At 45.2% G+C, this 20,860-nt stretch overlaps 1 protein-coding gene across 10 annotated transcripts in view; it reads left to right on the top strand.

Moving 5' to 3' along the window:
* TBC1D1 (TBC1 domain family member 1) overlaps window positions 1-20,860 on the top strand; it is a 230,385-nt gene that overhangs the window by 129,913 nt on the left and 79,612 nt on the right. For 6 of the 10 annotated variants that reach the window (XR_010409330.1, XR_010409331.1, XM_045881325.3 and 3 more), the window contains 7 exons: window positions 957-1,067; window positions 8,222-8,350; window positions 10,186-10,272; window positions 13,423-13,703; window positions 15,509-15,670; window positions 16,441-16,560; window positions 17,522-17,661. Coding sequence is in view for 8 of the 10 variants with exons in the window: in XM_045881325.3 (XP_045737281.1) it covers window positions 957-1,067; window positions 8,222-8,350; window positions 10,186-10,272; window positions 13,423-13,703; window positions 15,509-15,670; window positions 16,441-16,560; window positions 17,522-17,661 (1,030 nt within the window). In the remaining 2 variants the exon portion in view is untranslated. The remainder of the gene's footprint in view (window positions 1-956; window positions 1,068-8,221; window positions 8,351-10,185; window positions 10,273-13,422; window positions 13,704-15,508; window positions 15,671-16,440; window positions 16,561-17,521; window positions 17,662-20,860) is intronic. The other 4 variants (XM_045881330.3, XM_045881331.3, XM_045881328.3 and 1 more) reach the window with 3 other exon arrangements.

Here is a 20,860-nt window from a genome sequence, read left to right on the forward strand (position 1 = left end):
ACGCCCGCCACTTGGCGGGCTCCCTGCTCAGCACAGAGTCTGCTTCTCCTCCCTCTGCTCCTCCCCCTGCTCTCTCTCTCTCTCACTCTCAAACTCTTCAAAAACCCATATTTTCAAGGTTTATAGGCTAGAAGCTTTGTGTGTCTTCAGAATAACTTTTTTCTTCATTTTCAGAGAAAATAATAAATTACATGGTCTTCTAAAAATGAACACTGATGTTTCAGATCCAAAGAATTGGGGAGTTTACTTTGTGCATAATCTTTCTTTGAACAGATGAGGAAGCTAAGATTACATGACTCGCCTTTGGTCATGTAATCTTGTTGTGGCAGCACCAGAACCTATGTATCCTGATTTCTAGTTCAGTGTGCTTTGCCACTACTTATCTGAAAAATAAAAGATGTAGGGAGAATTTCCTTAAAAAAGAAAGGAGAAAAAAAAAAAATGAGTCAGTGCCATGAAATATTGCGTGCAAGTTTAGGCCTTGTGGGGCTTGCAGAAAGTGCTTCATGCTGAACAGCACTTTGGATGGGTGGGACCATGACCCTCGATCCAGTTGCTGTTTTCCTTTCCAGTTCCCTAGCCATAAAAGTTTATAAACATGTGGCCATTATGGCTCTTGACCTCTGGATATGTTTACACAGATTTTATTCTTTTCTTGTTTTCAAGACAGCTTATTTATTAAATATTTTATCTGTGCTTCTATCTGATTTGAAATATTTATTTTAGGTATAAGGACATCAGAGGTCAAAAGCTGAATCTGGCCCACTGGCTCCATTGTCCCGTAATGGTGTCCATGTCTAGCTAGGATCATTTGTGCCCCCTAGTGAGATGATTGGGTAAAAGCAGCCATTATAACGGGTGGATGGAAGCTGTTAGCATTTTCAAAGGCATGGTTTAGCAGTTTTGTTGACAATTAAAAATAAATGTAATATATTCTTTTTTTTTTTTTTTTTAAGAAATCGAGACCAAGAAGTGAACAGCGAGAGAATGAATTGATTATTTCTTTCCTGAGATGTTTATATGAAGAGAAACAAAAAGGTCACATCCATATTGGGGAGATAAAGCAGGTATGGCATTTTTTTCCCCTCTTTTAATTTTACCAGGATGCTGTGTAAAACAGAAACTTGAGGATTTTCTCAAGTTCTGAAACTCTTTTTCTCCCTGTGTTTTATTTTTACTTGTTGCACATGTAGGGGAAATTTGGAAATATTTAGACTGCTTGGAGGCGGTGAGAGAAGTTGCGTCTGCCTCACGGGGTGGGTGGAGCAGGCGTTCCCAACAAGAGGGCGGGTGTAGAGCTTCAAGAAGGAATTGGAGAGTAGATACTGCCACAGCAAGCTACTTGACCTGCAGGGAGCCCGTCTCTGTCACCTCCCCTCTCTCCCCGGGACAACGGGAATGACCTTGCATCGCTGCCTTCAGAATTCTGTAAGGTGCCCGGAGGTTCTCTGGAATGTCAGTACTATGTGAATGTAAGGTAGCTGTACTGACCGGTCAGGTGCCGTGCTGGGGAGCCTGGCGCATGGGCATCCACGTACCAGACTGGCATTGACGCTGTTTCACGTGCTGGAGGTCCCAAATTGGCTTGCCTTCCTCTTCTGGGCACAAGCATCGTTCAGCTTTTCTGTCTCGGGGTGCTGTGTCCGAAGCTGGGGCTCCGAGTCTGCGATTCCATACACGTGGTGTCACGGATCACGTTCTCATGTCCCTTAGACTCTGTAAGTCAATTCATGATAACCAGTAGAGCTTCAGGTGTGCATTTTGTATTTAAGTTCCCTGTAAGTCAGAAAATCTAGAGAAATATCACTGAAAGATGTTCAGAAAATCCTTAATTTTCCAAAAGTATATGGTCTTTTTATTTTTTTAAAGATTTTATTTATTTTTTATTATTTAAGATTGAGCATGAGTGGTGGGGAGGGCAGAGGGAGAGGGAGAAGCAGGCTCCCCGCTGAGCACGGAGCCCAACATGGGGCTCGATCCTAGGACCGTGGGATCATGACCTGAGCAGAAGGCAGATGTTTAACTGACTGAGCCACCCACGCGCTGCAGTTTTTGTTTTTTTTTTTGAGAGAGAGAGAGAGATTGGGAAGGTGGGAAGGAGCAGAGGGAGAGAGAGAATCTTAAGCAGGCTCCACGCCCAACGCAGAGCCTGACATGGGGCTCGATCTCACAACTGTGAGATCATAACCTGAGCCGAAACCAAGAGTTGGGCGCTTAACCGACCGAGCCACCAGGCACCCCAGTATATTGCCTTTTTATAAAATGCCTAACTGATCTGTTCTACAGGGGCTTTAATGCTCAGTGGCGCACCCTCTCCCTATAAACACCTCTGCTTTTCTGGTCACCTAACGGTGATATGGTTTTACTCTCCCCAGATTCCTACCTTCCACTTGGCTCTGGCAGTCAGGTCCCTTTCCTGAGCTCACAGAGCTCACGTACAGTGTCCAACATTGTTTTTCATCCCCTTGGCCAACCTTAGCATCTCTTAGCAGGGACCCTAACGTCAGTGCACCGTATGTGTGTCTGGCCTCTGTCAGCCCCCATCCCTCCCTTCCCAGGACAGCGTGGGAGTTCTGTGCTCCTCCAGCTCACTCGGGTGGGCCACCCAGCCTACGCTGACAGTGAATTCTTTGCTGCTTTTCAACCTATTTTCTTGTTTCCATCCCCCCCTTTTTTTCCCTCTTGTGCCATTAATAGGTTTTCCCTGTTGTAATTTTCTTCCCTAACTTGTTCCAACAGGAAATTGATAATTTGAAATGATTTATAACTGCTGGAGGGGAATGAAGCATTTATGGTGGATGGAAAGTTTTGACCTAAGTACAAACTGATATTTAAGGAACAGAGAAGTATCTTTATGATTTGGGCATAGTTTAGTCCAGTGGAGAAATATATTTAATTTTTTTTCCATTTGAAAACATGAGAGAATTTAATGTCACAGCTTCCAGGCCTCACAAAGCAGAGCTGTCAGTGCTTTCTCTCGAGGTTTCTAAACATTTTGTTCCCCAGCAGGCTCACGTCCGTGCCTGTAAAGAAGTTGCTCTGATCCCCAGTTGTGGTTGGGTCTTCCCCAGGCTGGACACCCACTCGGGCTCTGAGGATCAGGCTTTTCAGTGCAGCTGCTGTTTTTAGATGGATCAGATGAAGCTTTGAGATTCACCAGTAGATTCCTGCTCTCATTTTCTGCTACCACATAGTTTACATGGATCTCATTATGCTCTTGTTGCACCTAAAAATTCCCATAGCCTTTGGACAGTGTTATGACTTGACCTAGAGAGGAGTTAGAACCATGGCTTTGGCAGTGAACTTCTCTGGCCCCCGGCCCTCAAGTGGACAGAGGACACTGAGCACAGACCCAGGGCTGCACTTCTCAGAGCCAGTGGTGATGCTGTATGTGCTTTTCAAAGACTAAAATGGTAGCGTTGGATAGCTGTCAGAGGAACCATTTTTATAAAATAGAACAACTGAAGGACGTTTTGTTCTTGTGGAAAAGGAAGAATCGCTTTGGGCAAAGACCTATAAAATAATAAAGTTAGAAAGTGTCACATTTTAGTAAGTGGACATACTGTTTCTACTTGTCTGGACAGAGCTGGTGTGAAAAATTAAGAATATTCAATCAACTGCCACTTACTGAATGTTTGCCACATACAGAGTTTGAATTTTTTGCATGAGTGATCCCAGTTTTTCTACAACTTTTTTGAGGCAGGTGGTATAATACCATTGTTCGAGATGGAGATGTGGAAAAGAGGTCAAGCAGCATGTTAGGGAATGACAGCTGATGTGTCGCAGGTCCAAGGGCACTATTTTTTTTTTTTTAAAGATTTTATTTATTTATTTGAGACAGAATGAGAGAGAGAGCACATGAGAGGGGGGAGGGTCAGAGGGAGAAGCGGGCTCCCTGCCGCACAGGGAGCCCGATGCGGGACTTGATCCCAGGACTCCAGGATCATGACCTGAGCCGAAGGCAGTCGCTCAACCAACTGAGCCACCCAGGCGCCCCGAAGGGCACTATTTTAATCATTATGCTTTTTAGGAACATACCTAACAAAATTTAATGTTATATAACTACTCACTGATTTGCCTGGGTCCATTTTCCAGTAGAGGAGTTTTTCTGACATTTTATTTTGAAAAATTTCAAACATGTAGGAAAGTTGGAAGAAACAATGAGCATTCATATACCCACCATCCAGATTATACCATTTGTCGCATTTTGCAATATTTGCTTTCCCATATATCCGTCCAGTTCTTATTTCACCTTTTTTGGGATGACTTGTAAAGTAAATTTCTGATACCAGCACTCTTTATTCCCATACACTTCAGCGTGCATATAATTAGCTGTAGCTCAGTATTTGTTCACAGTTGTCTTTGGAGATTTACATCCTGTAAGCTGCACAGATCTTGAGTGCACTACTCGTTGAGTTTTGAGGACTTCATACATTTAGGTGGCCCAAGCCCCCATCAAGATAGAGAGCATCCTCTTTCATGCCGGAATGTACCCCCGTACCTCTTTGCTGGTCCTCACTACCCCTCCCCCAGGCAGCCACGGTTTTGATTATTTATACCATAGGTTGATTTGCTTATTCTAGAAGTTTTGCAGATGGAATCAGAGAGTCTTTACTCTTTCAGTTCTGGCTTCTTTCACTTTGTGCCACTCATCCATGTTGTTGCGTGTCATCAGTCCTTTGTTCCTTTTTATTCCCGTGGGCCAGCCCCAGTTTTCTCCATCATCCTTCTGGTGGACACCTTGGCTACTTGCAGGTGCTCGTTGTTAGGAATAAGGCTGCTCGTGGGCACGCCACGGCGCCACAGGATGGTGGGTTCTGACCTGAGAACGTCGGTGTAGCCGCAGAATTTAAAACTTGGCTCCACACTTCTGTGCAGAGTTCACCCTTCTGTCCTGGGCTGGGCAGTGTGGCGACTCGGTGCAAGTTGCTCTAGCACCCCAAATTGGAAGAACCAGCATCCTCTTCAAAGGAGAAACTTCTAGATGCTTATTTTATTTATTTATTTATTTATTTTTTTTTTAATAAATTTTTTTTTTTTAAAGATTTTATTTATTTATTCATGACAGAGAGAGAGAGAGAGAGAGAGAGGCAGAGGGAGAAGCAGGCTCCCAAGGAGCAGGGAGCCCGATGCAGGACTCGATCCCAGGACCCTGAGATCATGACCTGAGCTGAAGGCAGACGCTTAACCATCTGAGCCACCCAGGCGCCCTCTAGATGCTTATTTTAAAATGAACAAGGAATATATTTTCTAAACATGAATTATTTTCAAAGCATATTAGAATTGTGGTGATAGACCTGGAAAAGCATCATGTTAGGTGGGAGAGGAGAGCGGACGAAGCGTTGAACTCCGTGTACAGACATTCTTATGGCCTGGTTTCAGAAAAGGAAAAGTGCAGTTTTTCTTGTATGTACTTTCTGCTGTGTGTCACTGGTCTTGTAGCCAGTGTTTTCTTTATCTATCAAAACAATCCATTCAAAATGCTTCTACTTCATGGAAACTTGTGTGGAGTTTGAAAGCAAGCGCACGATTTCTTAACTTTGTGGGAGAACTGGCGGCGAGTCAAGGGCAGGCCCCCAAGGGCCCTGTGTGGATCCTTTCCTTTGCTCTGGAGTCTGTGGCCCTGATACTTGGTAAATGATTGCACAAGACCAATGGCAGTGAGTAAGGCACCTGCCCGTGCTGCATGATGTTTAGCAGGCACTTAGTTAGTATCTGTTGCGGGAGTCTGTTGCTTTGGGTACGTGTTTCCCCAGGGCCCACCTGGTGATCATTGCTCATTCGCTCCTTCAGCAAGCAAGTGGGAAGTGTCCAGAGCATGCTCCGTATACTCTACGAAAACACAAAGATAAATGATGGTCTCCCTCCAAAGAATTTCTAAGCTAGTTGTCATTCTCTTAATGCACATTCTAATTCTCACAGAAGTAAAACTCTGATGACTGCATGAAGCCAAAGGTAGCTCTTATCAGAACCCTTTATTTCTCGTTTATGCCTTGAAAAATGTTTGACATTCATTGATGAACTAGGATTTCATCATTTCAAAGAAGACCTATATCTTTGACCAGCAAATAGCTAAATAATAAAAAATGCATAATCACATAGGAATCCGGGGAAGACAAATTAAGAGACCATCTGTAGCTATCAAATTGGCAGAAATGGAGAAATCTGACCATGCCATGTAGAGGTGAACTCTCATGTACTGATACTGTGACTGTTAATTAGTACCATTTAGGGGAAAAAAATCTGACCGTATCTGGTACCTGTGAAGATGCGCAGACCTAGTGACCCAGCAAGGACATTTCTAATTATTTACCTTGCGAAAACTTTCACATCTGTGCTAAGGAGCTATGTTCGGTAGAGATTAGCTCAGTCTCCTTTGTAAAAGCACGAAGGAATACATGTTTAAGCATAGGAATGTGAACAAATTACGTTGTTATACAGTGAGCAACTGCACTCTAATTAAAGTGAGTGAATCCAAGAACATTTGTCAACACAGATAAATCTGAAAAACTACATTGAAAGACAAAAGGTAGTTATGGGAGGGTATGTACAGGATGATCTGTTCATTTAAAGTTTCAACTACATGTAAACCATTACGTATGTTTTATGGATACATACATGTATATGAAGGTACATGGTACGAGTTGACGAACACCAACTTCAGGAGCGGGGTTATTTGTGCAGCTGGGAAATGGAGAGTGGTTCCAGGAGGCATCACAGAGGTCTGTAATGTTTTCCATAAAACATGGGAAACAGTAGCTAAGAGTCAATGATCGTGACTCATAGCTGACATCTACTGAGCATCAGGTATGTTCTCGGTGCTTTAATGTGCATTAGTTCATCTGAAGCTCATAAGTGCTCTGTGGGGAAAGTTCCCTGTGTGTCCTCAGTCTGCAGGTGGAGGAACGGAGGGGCAGCAGGTAAAGATCTGTCCAAGGCCACAGAGCTAGGGAGACACAGAGAAGCATCTCATCTGGGCCCAGGCTCTGGAGCCCGCGATCCTCACTGCTCTCAACACGTGCATGTTCACTTGGCTAGAGCTGAGTCGGGGGGGCGGGGGTAGGGGTGCAGATGCATGTGTTATATTGGTCTGTGCGCTTTTCTGTATGCTTGAAGTATGTAACAACAAAGAATGGTCTGAGTTTAGAGTATTGGAGTATGTGCTTGTTTGTGTTTTTAATCTAGAGAGTTTTTATAGTTTTTTTTTTTTTTTTTTTTTTTACCATACCTCTTTGTTAATAAGTAGGATTAAACCTCATTTTCTGGTTGGCATCCAAACGCCATTGTGTTGGCAACTTCATGTTGTGACCAGTGAGGGGGGCAAGCGTGGTTGCAGAGGGAAGGGGTGACAGAACCTGTAGGTGGGGGAGAGGAAGAAGTGGAGAAGACAGCTCCACAGAAGGTGATGAAGGGATTAATTTAAAGTTATAGAGGGGCGCCTGGGTGGCTCAGATGGTTGGGCGTCTGCCTTCGGCTCAGGTCGTGATCCCAGGGTCCTGGGATCGAGTCCCACATCGGGCTCCTGGCTCAGTGGGGAGTCTGCTTCTCCCCCTCCCTCTGCCTCTCCCACTGCTCATGCTTTCTCTCTCTCTCTGTATCTCTGTGTCTCAAATGAATAAATAAAATCTTAAAAAAAGAAAATAAAATTTAAAGTTATGGAGTGGATTCTATTTGTTTCAGCCTCTGAAATTCCCCCAAAGGTAAGTTGTTCTTTACTTGGAAGAGCTAACACTGTCCACCTCGGTACCAGCCCCTTTCCTCAATGCTTCACGTGGTTTTACCTGTTTCATCTCACAACACAGCGTTAGGATTAGATCGTGAGGTGGGTCTGAGTTGACAGAGGAAGGAACTAAGTCGAGGAGAGAGGAAGTAGCTTGTCCAAGGCCAGTTAGTGAGGGACACATCTCTGATCCTGACCGCAGAGCCAGAGCTCACGAGCTTTGTTAACGGAGTGGTTTCCAAGCACATTTCCTCGTTTTGTTTGGAGTGGTCGGAGCAGTGCTTTGAGGCAGACTGGGAGCAGTGCTTTGAGGCAGACTGTTTCCTGGACTTGCAGCCTTGCCTTCGAGGAGCAGATGAGATGAGGTCAGGGGATCAGAATAACGTCCTGGGGTCAAAAAGATGCATCCTAGAGATTGATCATTCCTTTAAGAAGGGAAAAAGGAAGGGAGCAAGGAAGCTGTAAGTGACTGACTTAACTTTTCATTGTTTCACTTTTTAGACCTCACAGATTGCAGCAGAGAATATTGGAAGTGAGTTACCACCAAGTGCCACTCGATTTAGACTAGATATGCTGAAAAATAAAGCCAAGAGATCTTTAACGGAGTCTTTAGAAAGTATTTTATCCCGGGTAAGTAGCATAATTTCTCCTCATCTAAGTTAAAATCACTTTTTAAGAGAACATAAGATTCAATTCTTTGCCTTTTTTTAAAAAAAATTATTTTTAAGTAATCTCTATGCTCAAGGTGCCTGGGTGGCTTAGTCATTAAGCGTCTGCCTTCGGCTCAGGTCATGATCCCAGGGTCCTGGGATCAAGCCCCACACTGGGCTCTCTGCTCAGCGAGAAGCCTGCTTCGCCCTCTCCCGCTCCCCCTGCTTGTGTTCCCGTTCTCGCTATCTCTGTCAAAACAAAACAAAACAAAACGAAAAATCTTTAATCTCTACACTCAATGTGGGACTCACACTCACAAACCTGAGATCAAGAGTTGCATGCTCTTCCAACTGAGCCAGCCAGGCGCCCTCATTTCTTTGCTTTTGTGCCATCAGTGTTTGTTATAAAGTACAGAAGGGTAAAAACCTTTTTAATGTCTTCTCAGTCTTAGAGCAGTGTTACCTACACTTCAGGTTTTTTTTTTTTTTTTTTTTTTTTTAAGATTTTATTTATTTATTTGAGAGAGAATGAGAGACAGCATGAGAGGGAAGAGGGTCAGAGGGAGAAGCAGACCCCCCGCCGAGCAGGGAGCCCGATGTGGGACTCGATCCCAGGACTCCAGGATCATGACCCGAGCCGAAGGCAGTCGCTTAACCAACTGAGCCACCCAGGCGCCCTACACTTCAGTTTTTAACTTGGTTTAGGTTAAAAGAAATTCTCTTACATAGCATGGTATTTTTGTTTCCTAAAAGGATGTTATTCGCTGGCCAGTCTCTGTGAAGAGCACAGATTAGATGTAATAAAGTGTGGGACCCATCCTCCCTAAGTGCCACGAGGCACAGCTTAAAAAACCATTTACTGTCAGCCGCGGCTGGTACATGTCTAGAACTCTCTGTAGCGGGTCAGTAAACTGTGGCTCTCAGGTCAAATGCCACCCACCTCCTGTTTTTGTAAATAAAGTTTTGGAGACATAGTGGTATCCACTCATTTACCTATACTCTTAATTTGCTTTTGTGCAGAGCTGAGTAGTTGCCACAGACAATATGGCCCCCAGAGCCCAAGAGATTTAGTATCTGGCCCTGTACGGACAGGTTTGCGCACTGCACTCTGCAGGAAGCACAGAGGAAACCTAGACACCAGTCTGGGAGTTCCCTAAGAAATTACATGCTGTGTGCTCCCCACCCCAGCAGGTGTACCTGACCTTTGATGGCACTCGTGAGAGATCAGAGTTTGATTTTCTTTCAAAGTTTCACATCTTTCTGGAGCTTGAAATGTCTTACAGAGTTTTTTTGTTTGTTTGTTTTTATTGTTTTTTTTTAATTTCATGATACACTCCATCTGAACCATGCTTAATTTTGTTCTGGTTAAATTTTATTTTCTTTGAAGGTGTTTCTCAGAATTTTGCAGCATCCTTAGAGATAATTAAAAACAGTCCATTTACAAAACCAGGTGGCCACCTCTGAGAGCTCCTGAGTGGATAGAGTGTTGTCTGGGCGTCCCATAGCTGATGGGGTGTGACAGCTTGGGACTTGGGAGAGAGGTGTTGAGTGTGCTTGCTTTTCTTCATAGACAGATTGTCTCTTCTTCCTGCCCGTCATCGCTGCCAAATGATTCATACACAAGGTGTTCAGGAACATTTAGGTTGCTGTGCTATTAAAAAAAAAATGTTGATTATCTTAATGCACATATGTGCTCAGCAGCTTTATCTCAGTAGATCATTTTTCCTGGGGTGGTTTAAATAGACCAAGCTGCTTCTATCTGATGCCTTTGCACAAGCCTAAGGGATTCTAATTTGATTGCTTTTCTTTATGTAGGGTAGTAAAGCCAGAGGCCTCCAGGAACACTCCTCCAGTCTGGATCTGGACAGCTCCATGTCTAGCACTTTAAGTAACACGAGCAAAGTAAGCACATCTCCCTTTCTGTGACACCCTGAAGAAATCAGCAAATGGGTCATGCTCATCTGCTACCTGCAGAGCCTACAAAAGGATCCCAGGAAGCCCCCTATCTTTCATCATGAAAAGTTTGGTGCCTGAGACTTCTGGGTGCAGGAGGAGGGCTGGTCTTGCAATTCTGTAACTTAAAAGTTTCACATAACAAAGCAGATGGCCATTACATAAGCAAAGAAGCAAGATGACACTTTTAGATCACTGAGAGGTAATTTATCACAAAGCAACCAGTGGACTTCTTGCCCAATATTAACAATAATTGAAATTGGGAAAACTTGGGTTTTGTGAATTCCGTGAAGTTTACAGCTTGAATACTTTTACCCTTTGGCTGGCTCTACGATTGTAATTAAATATATTACTATTCTTATAAATTAGACAACTAAGCTTCACTCCTTGGGTCTGTCCCCAAGCACAGCTTCGTGATAATGAGCAAGCCAGTGGTTCTCTTTGGTAACAAACCTGTGTCCGTGTCCTTGTTTTAGTTTCTTGCTTTCTAGACATTTAGGCAGCTTCAGCTCTTTTTAACCACCAGAAAGTGAACTTGGGGTTTTCGTTAGGCAGGCCAGCTTTCCTTCTGCCACCAGAGCTCCTTCAGACTCTTGAGCGATGGAAGCTCTGTGGAGCCAGCCCCTGACCACACAGCTCTCAAGTTCTGAGTTTGCTCCCGGGCACGTGGCTTCCAGAGCTTTTAGACCATAGCCAACAGTAAGAAACGCATTTAATGTTGTGAAACGATTCACAAACACATACGTACACGCTCGCATCCAGAATTAAGATCGCATAAAACAGTATTTACTGTAAACAATCTGTGACACGTACTGTTCTCTTTGGATCTTTTTTATTTTAAAAATGTTCATGGCCAACAAATTGATAGTACCACCTGCCATCTACCGCTTGAGAAACACTGACTCGGGAGGGTGCTGCTCAAGTTCTCAGGTGTACCTTTAATGCGGTTCCGGCAGAAAGACAGATACTGGTTCAGTGGGCCTGGGGTGGGCCTGAAATGCCGCATCTCTGACAAGCTCCAAGGTGGTGTTGATGCTCCCGGTTTGCGGACTCTCTCTCGGGAGCAAGGCCCTAGACACCAGTCCTCAGAATATGATTTTCTGAGTTAAAATCTGGTGGGACGGAGCATCATCTGACCTCCATCAACTACATACCGGTTCTACACCACAGTTTACTTCACATTGGGAAACAGTTTATGGTGTATCTGCAATATACAGATGAATGGGACAGAGCCCTTGGGAACTTAACTGGGAGGCGACAGATACTCAACACCAGCATCAGAGTATGGAAGGAGCCCTGAGAGTTAGACTAAGAGATGGTGGTAACTTCGCCATCCCAAGAGCAAGGGGAAGGGAAGTTATTTTGGACCAGTGGAACCAGAGAAAGCGTGGGAATGGGGGAAGTGGTGCCTTTGAATTAAATTTTAAAGGATAGGCATTGCGCTTGGGGAAGTGGACAGGGAAGAGACTTCTCAGACCACTGCAAATAAAGATACTGTGAAGAGGCTCATGTCACTCAAGTGACTTTTCCAGAAAATCTTATCGCTTGTTTATATTCTTCTCCAAAGCACAGATCTAAAATATATATGAAGCTTGAATTTCTAGGGTAATCTTAAGAGAAATACAACTTTCAGAAGCCACCTGCTTGTATTGTGTGGGGGGGTATCTTTATGTGTACTTCTTTACGTCTTTTTTTAACCTGAGATTGAGAAACTGTTGTAAAAATAAGCTATTTTATGTAACTGGATCTCTACCAGTAAATTGATCATCTACTTGTTGAGGAACATCCGAGTAGCCCTTTTAGGTGTAAGATTAAGCTAAGGATTAGCTCCTTCATGTAATTTGGAGGGAAGTTAATAAGAGTTGAGATGAACAGGCTTGCATAATGGAGAATGTTTGCTCTGATGTGTCATCTTAGACAAAATTTTAAATCCTTAAAAGGATCTTTGGAACTACAGAGTCTCGAAGAATGGAAAATTTCAGCTATGTTTAAAGGTAATTAATATTTTGTAGTATGTTGGGAATTAAGTTTTTCCTATCTAATTCCTACAAAATTAAATGTATATCTCTCCCCTCAATAAACATATTTTTAAAAATTAAAATCCTTAATATATCATCTGAAAGGCACACAACCGTATATCAAATGAAGAGATAGAATTTAGATTCTTCAGTCTATCATTAGATGCATTCATTTCATTTTACTCTTTCTATGTTTATCTCTTCTAGCAGTTTCAGCAGGGGCAAACTGATATGCCCCCCCTTATTTTATGTTCTTCGGTAGGAGAAGAATATATTAGCCACCAACCATGTCCTGGGTGCAGTGCAAAGCATAGGATTGCCTGAGTAGTAGTTCATGTCTTTGAAAAAGCATGTATCTCGAAAGACTATGGTATTAAAGTATTGTCATGATTTCTCAACAAATGTTGGGGTTACCTACTTAGTAGCTTCATTGAGTACCTGATACAGTAACTTATATTTGTATAACATTTTACAGTGCACTTTCACTTGGATTACCTTGCCTAATTCTTGAAACCCACTGAGAAATTTTCTCTCTACCCTTTTACAGATGAGAAAATTGGGGTACAGAAAGAAGTTAAATAATTGGCCGCGAGTTCTGGCATAAGTGCCTAAAGAGAGATTCTTCATATTCGAAGAATAATACAGGATATAGTTTTTAACCTCAGGATCCCCAAGTTAAATTTCAACATTAGATCAAAATCAGAGAGCCTTAACAATGTGGGTAGAACGTGTATGAACACACTTGGCAGAGATAAAGAACGTCTTGGTTTGCGTAAACAGTGCAGACAAGTTCTACGAGTTAAAAGCACAGTAGAGTCTTTTACAGGGAGAAGGGGCTATTGACGGCTTCGCTTACAACAGCTACGGCCTTCCCCTTGGATTTGGGCAGGTTTCCCCATCTGTCCAGCAGCCTAGCATTTGGTCTCTGATAAGCAGGGCCTTATCGGGCCTTCGTTCCCTTACATTCTCGGTGGCCTCTAGATGGCATTATAACCAGATGGGCTCCTGTGTCCAAATGTTTTCCTGCCCCTGGGAGGAGATTGCCCGTGATACGCCTGACCTGCTGTCCGTCTGCCGTCAGGAGCCGTCCGTGTGTGAGAAAGAGGCCCTGCCCGCCTCCGAGAGCTCCTTCAGGCTCCTCGGCTCCTCGGATGACCTGTCCAGTGACCCGGAGAGCCAGCCCGCAGAAGAGCCTGCCCCACTGTCACCCCAGCAGAGCTTCCGCAGGCGCGCCAACACCCTGAGTCATTTCCCCGTGGAGTGCCTGGAGCCTCCGGAACCGGCTCAGGGGTCTCCGGGGGCCTCCCAAAGGAAACTTACGAGGTACCACTCAGTGAGCACAGAGACGCCTCATGACCGGAAGTAAGATTTGTTTAAAAATGTGAATTTGTTGTGTAACTAGCTGGGGCGTATCTGTCGTTAACCCAGAATGTGCAGCCCAGCTGTGCTTACTGGGTGACGGAGACTTGAGTCAGGTTCTACTGTGGGCTTAAAAGCTAACACTTGAAGGTGTGTCCGGTTCCTCCCGCGGCAACTCTGTAGATGTAAGAGGCTTGCTGCTTGTTCAAGTAGCAAGTACGAGTCTCAGGAGGAAGCAGCTGAGACGGAGCAGAAATGGCCCTCGAAGTGGGTAGTAGTCACTGCTCACGCAGGGTGCGAGGCAGGGCTCCTGGAACCTAGCTGCCGGCTTTGGGGACAGGTGGCAGGGGGGCGAGCTGGGGAGTCCTCGTTTGCAAACCCGGGATCCTTCTCTGGTGGCACGGAGATGCGGCGTCCGTCCCAGGCGGGGCATGAGCGGCGACGTTGCCGCGTCTGCTGCCTGTGCGGCCCAGGGTCCGGGGCTGGCTCGGTCCTGGCCCGGTTGTGACCTGGGCACACCTGCTTAGCTTCTGTGTGTGACCAAACTGGAATGGATGTCCTTCCGTGTGCGTATTCTAGAGTCTGCTAACCGGATCTGCTCACTTTGAATAACTGGGCTCGAATGAGCGGTTGGAATTTCCTGGTTCTAGAGATGGGTAAGCAGCAGCGGAGCAGAAGGTCTCCGGGCCCCTTCCAGGGTCCCTTGGCAATTAATTTGACCCTAAGCAGTCACAGAGTTATCCTTAAAAATAACTTGAAAAATCTTTTAAAACCCCTCACCTATAAACGTGAATAAATGTGTAGAGTTGCTGCCCTCCTGGGACTGACGTGCGTCGGGCGTGGGGGTCATGCACGGATCAGGCACAGTCTGTACGGAGGCGTTTGACAGGTTTTGAGTGAAGAAATGAAACTATTTGAAAGGTGTAGCAGAGCCTCTCCGCTTTGTTTCCTGTCAGCCATTGAAAAGGATTATGGCTTTCAAAAATTCGGCTGTGTAACTATGATCCCAAAGCAGGACGCACGCCAGAAGCTAGTATTTAATATGTGACGTCTTAGAGACAACAGTTCAAGGGTTTATGGGGCTCTTGCCAGTTTATGGCTTCTCTCTCCCCTCTCTGCCATGTCCCCAGTGATTGTGGACGCATTCCTGTCTAGAGATGCCCAGTTCTCTTGCTAGGCCTGCAGTTTCACACAAGCAGACGTGGTAGGAAAGGGGTACCCCTGACAGTACGTTTCCCCTCTCGCCAAGAATGCAGCTTCCTAATGGATCTTGCTGGACAGGGGAGGGCAGGGGAGGGTGGAGAGATGCCCGCCTCCCTCCCTCCGTAGCATACCTGTGTTGCTTTCTGCTCCCTTATGAACCTCTTTCCTCATTTATGCACAAGAAGTGAGACCTTGAATTCCAGGCAGGTTATTGTTCATTTTAAAGAGACGTGTATTTTAAAAACTATGGAGTTTGTTTTGCTTTCCTTTTTTTGCATTTAAGTAAAAAACAAAAAAAAATTGCTGCCAGTTTCTGAAAAGGGAAGGGAGGAAAAAGCACTATTGGGTTCGTACATGTGTGAGAAATGATCAAGAATGACTTTTCACAGTACTCTTTTTTTTTTTTTTTAACTGAAAACTACCTTTGTCAAAGAGACAGTGGATACAGAAGAGAAGTGAAGAGCAGTCCTCTGACTGTGACAGCTGGTGTTTAAATAAGCGGATGGCGGCAGCCTAGCCTGTTCCCTCCGCGCCCCCCTTCGGCTCGCCCCTGGGCTCCCCCCCTTCCCGCTAATCGCCCTGCCTTCTCTCTAATTGCTGTTTAGTGTGAATCATCCACCTGTGGGCGAGTCTAAAAGTTGCTCAGGTCAGTCTTCAGCTCCTGCTCTTCCACCTCGTCTTAACCCCTCCGCCTCCTCGCCAAATTTTTTTAAGTACCTAAAGCATAGCTCAAGTGGAGAACAAAGTGGGAATGCTGTGCCGAAGAGGTGAGCACACTCACGCGGCAAGTTCAGTGTCGTTTGTCTTCCCGGGAAGTTTGCACAGAGAGGTGGTGCTGCATGGCGGGAGAGAACCCAGGGCCACCGCTTGTGTGTGTGTGTGTGTTCTTGTCTGGTTTTGATTGTATTATTTTCAGTCTATCATCTGAACTGACTTAATTCACTATTGATTAATTACTGTTGCTGTTGCCAGGTCTTCATGTCAAGCCATTTCTTACATACTTATTTTCCAATATCTCTGCCCAGGATACACACACACACACACAGTTTAACAAGAACTGTGTTTGATCATATACACTGTGGTTTGTGCCAAATCAGAAATGTCCGCATGAATTTAGGAAAATTATTTTTTTCCAGTTTGAAAGGAAAAGTCATTTTGGAAGATGGACTGACTTTTTTGTTATGTTTTTATTTTATTCTGGTGAGACTGCTTAACATGAGCTCTACACCCTTAACACGTTGTTAAAGCGCACAGCACAGTATGGCTAACAACGGGCACTGGGTTGTACAGTGGGTGTCTAGAGCTTGTTATGTTGCGTAACTGAATGGACTGATGTGTTTGAATTAATTCACTGATTCCATTCATTTAAAATAGAATTTTATTGACTACAGATATTAAATCTCATTTGTAAACTTTTTAATTTCTTACCGGGTTTAATTTTCTTAGCATGAGAACTAAAGTGTTTACTTTAAAGCTTATATTTTATACTTTTTGTGTTTGTATTTCTTTATCCTAAACTCTCTTCTCAAACTCTCAGCGTCTCCTACCGTAATGCCCTGCGGAAAAAACTTCATTCTTCTTCCTCTGTGCCAAATTTTCTAAAATTTCTGGCTCCTGTAGATGAAAATAACACCTCTGACTTTATGAACACGAAAAGGTAGGGTTTAATTTAGATTTATCAAGCCTGGGTAGAAGTGTCGAATTACTGATATATACAGGGATTTTTCAGCTATTTTTTTGACACTCAGAAGATCATTTTAGCTGAATCGGTTGTGTCTTCTTTCTTATACTTTCCTACTGAACGTCACTTAAAGAAAGAGTCCTCTTGTTCTCCGGTTTTGACCAGGAGTAGTTTATTAATGTGTTGTTTGCAGAGGATCCAAGAAAGTCTTAACTGGTTCTCTAAGTGATAGCAGTGTTTCTGAGAGTGAGCATGTGGCTCTGTAAATAAGTCCGGGTGTCTGACCTATGAGGCAGGGTGATTCCTTAGTTGCGGTGTGTACGCGGGTGTAAATTACAAGGGCTTCCCCAAGTTGTCCTGCGAATAGGAAGAAAAATCACTGATGAGACAGTATTTACGATATGTGTTAGTAAATATACTTTGTTTTGTAGTTTAAAAACGATAGATGTTAACATAGTTGTCATCAAGTGACTGGGTAATTATTGCCTTGATGGTTCTTTGTAATCTTTCTTCATTTTTGCGGCTGTCTGGCGATGCAGACCTATGCTGAGAAAATCTTCCCACGCACGGATGAGGGGAGATGGTGCCCTGGTGCCAGTGCCCCCTTTAGAGACAGTTTCTCTTTTCTGAAGTGTGCCAAGAAAGGCCCAACTGGAAGCTAGTGGCCTGTGGAGCGTATTTCTTAACGTCTTTTATAATGGACATAAATTAAGGGCATGCAGTCTTGTGCTTTTCATGAAAGGCAGCCTGTAAGAAAACAGTCCCTTAGGAATGTTGACCCACTGCGGGCTTGATTCAGCTTGCATGATTATCTAATTATGTTTTCTTATACAAAGATAATTTATAATGTAGTGTTTTGTTTAAAAACAAAGAGTCAAGCTAAAATACCTGATTATATCTCCCCATCAGTCATCAATCAGTCATTTTGTGCTTCCAGGGACTTTGACTCCAAAGCTAACCACCTTGGCGATGCCAGCAGGACCCCCGTGAAGACACGGAGACACTCGTGGAGGCAGCAGATATTCCTCCGAGTGGCAACCCCACAGAAAGTGTGCGACTCTCCCAGCAGATATGAAGGTACCGTACACCCCGGAAGTGACCTGTGAGATTCTGGCATGAGTAACAGCAGTGCATTAGGTGAAGGAAAAGACGAAATGAGATTTCAAGTCAAATCACCCCCCGATTTTAAAGCTCCCTAGGTAAGAAGCTCAAATGACCATGCCTATTGCTATTTCCAGAGAGATCCTCAAATTCCACGTGTAAGAGAACTCAGCAGCTTGCAGCACCTCGGGTGAAAAATGGCCCCTCTGCCGAGCTGTTGTGACCGCTCACCCACCGTGTGTGGGAATGTGGAGGGGCTCCTTCTGTTCCCACTGCGTTCCCAAGCTTGTCTACCTCCCCCCTGCGACTGGACTGTAGGTTGACACACTGCCTCAGTGCAGCGGGCTTGTGGCGGTGCTCCCTGGTCCCAGCGCTCTGGTTACACCCGCCACGTCCCCTGCCTCGTCAGCTGCTATCCCTCGGTGTGGGGTCACAGGAGGACCATCTGGTGCCCTCGCAGCCTGCTTGTGTCTCCCAGATAGAGTATGCTCAAGTCTGTCTTTGGGCCTTCCTATGTGGAGTCACAGTGTAAAAAACAAGTTTAAATGCAGTTCTAAACTTAAGATTTGTCTCTGCCCAGTAATAGCCTAAATTTTCAGCAGCAGGTATTTCTTTTCCCTAATGCTCTTTAATCAGAAAACTTTTTTTTTTTCTTTTAGAAAAGCAAAGCAGGGTGCCTGGGTGGCTCAGTCGGTTAAGCGTCTGCCTTTGGCTTGGGTCGTGATCCCAGGGTCCTGGGATCGAGTCCCGCATGGGGCTCCTTGCTCAGTGGGGAGTCTACTTCTCCCTCTACCCCTCCCCTCTGCTCGTGATCTCTCTCTGTCATACACACACACACACACACACACACACACACTCTTTCTCTTTCAAATAAATAAATAAAATCTGAAGAAAAAGAGAAAGCAAAGCAACAGAGTGGACCTCTCAAAGATTGAGTTCCTCAGGTTGCATGTACTATGGATCCATTCTTGTCCCTCGACATACTTCCATGCATGTGTTAAGCAGCAGCCCAGGCTACCCCGAGAGTTTGCAGAGTAGGTTCGATGCGGCTGCCCTGGGTGGGGGACCCCTACGCCCTCCTCACGCTCCTCAACCTCTGCCCCTCTTTCCTGCTTCTCTCTCTTTCTCCCTCTCCTTTCCCCTCCCTCCCCCAGAGTTCTCTCTAATATTTAATTTAAAAAATGCCTCCTCTGCCAAATTAAACAAGAGCCTGGTTTGGGCTCAACTAGCTTTGTGATATAAATCCTATAACTGCACTTAACCTGAGTCATAAAGTGGTTATAGTGAATGTTGGCTCTTCTTATCTCATGGAATTACATTAAATTATGATTGTGAAAGTACTTTGGAAACTTAAGACATGTCCAGTGTAAAGCAATACAGTTATTTTTGTTAACCATTATTGAGGTCGGAGCACTGGTGTTAAGCTTCCTGTACTGTTGTTTCCCAGCAGGAAGGAGCAAGTAAAGGAACGCTAGAAAGATTGGGCTTATAAATGCAGTGAGATCTTTTTTTTTTTTTAAGTCATTAAATTGAGTTATTTTAAGTGTGTATCAGTTTAGAATGTTTAGTTTTAAAGATTTCATTTTCATTTTTGTAGATTGTCTGGTAATGTCCAACAGCCAGATTGTGTGACTTCCTAAACTTCTAAGCCAAAGGGGTCTGCTGGGCTGGTGGCTGTTTGAAACACCAGGCTTGTAAAGTGCACAGCCTGGGAGGCTGTACCCCTTGGGGGAGCTCTGATGGCTGAGGAAGTGCAGTGAGCTCTGCAGGCCCCACCCAGGGCTGCTCTCTGCCTGAGTGGGGAAGTGTGGCGAGTGCCCGGATGGACACTGGTGTCTCCCAGTTGGTGTCTGAGGGACCGGAGTCAGAAGGTTGGTCGGTGCTGGCAAATGTTTGCCTCTCTGGAGGACCCCAAGATAAAATGGGCGAGTGGAGTGCACCATGGGCAGCACTCGAGAACGTGACCTTGTGTGGCCCAGCGGGTAGAAGCGCCGGGGTGTGTGTCCACCTTCTCTTTTTGGAGGCTTCTGTTTTTAGTTGGTTTAGTCTGGAAACACTGTAAGAAACGGATGTTTAACCCCAAGTTGCATTCTTATTTATGGTGTTTGCAGTTGACAGGGTTCCTTGGTGAATTCTGGGCTAGCCAACATTGTTGGGTGAAAGTTTGCCATGAATGAGTTGGGATAATGGATCGTTCTCCCAGAGGCCAGAGCGCTGAGCAGATCAGCCCCAGTATCCCGAAGCCTGGGTCGCGCAGTCTCTCGGGACCCGAGAACAGAGTGCTTGGTATTTCTCATCCCCCACCACTGGAAATGGTACTCAGGGGCCGGGGTCACTTGCTCGCATATTGATGGAAAGCACAGAGCTGGCCGCCTCGGTGTCGGAGGGCCTGGGGTGGCCATGAAGGTGAACCTAGGGAAGGAATTTAGAGCTCATTTAGGGACCTCTTCTGAAGGCTGGAGCCAGAGCGGCTGTCTTTAAATCCCAGCTTTTCCCCTTAGGAGCCGTGAACTGGAACAAGCTGTCAAAACTTCTCGCCCGTGGTAGAGGATTCATTATGCCTATTGCCACACTGATTGAGATAAGGAAGCATGATGTTTCTACTGACATTTTATTTAAAAGCTTTCAGAATTCATAGATTTGGAAAAAATGAGTGAGGCCAAGGTTTCCAGTGTAAAGTTACCTCCCATGGTGCAGAAAGGTCCCTCTGGGGTCTCTGGGCCCACTGCTGCTCCTGCCTCAGCCCCTCCATACGGGGCCGCCCTCCTGCGACCTGGAGCCCCTCATGGGAGCTGCTGAGCTCAGTGGCAGGAGCTTTGATTTCTCTTACTGCCCACGGGAGCCGGACGGGAGCCGGATGGCCAGAGCCAGATGGCCGTGTCCCCCCCTTCCCCTGCTGCAGTGGAGAGGCCAGCCTGCTGCGAGGGCTCTTTCTCCCAGGTCCTGGTGGCGCCCTGTTAGCAGGTAGGGCGGGTGGAGGAGAAGGGGAAGGGACTGGAGGAAGGCCCAGAAGCGGGGAGCTGAGCTGTGATTTGTGGCTGACATGACAGAACAGCAGTAACACCAGAAGTGGGGTTTCGAGGTTTCAGAATAGTGCCCAGTATTGCAGTGGCCGCATCTCACGGGCGTTGTGGAGACTGACGCGTGGTGATGTATGTCATGCATTTAAATGTGC

This window comes from Mirounga angustirostris, unplaced genomic scaffold (assembly GCF_029215605.1).
Source record: "Mirounga angustirostris isolate CCGP_5_RB_7025 unplaced genomic scaffold, mMirAng1.0.hap1 SCAF_2, whole genome shotgun sequence".
Classification (NCBI taxonomy): domain Eukaryota; kingdom Metazoa; phylum Chordata; class Mammalia; order Carnivora; family Phocidae; genus Mirounga; species Mirounga angustirostris.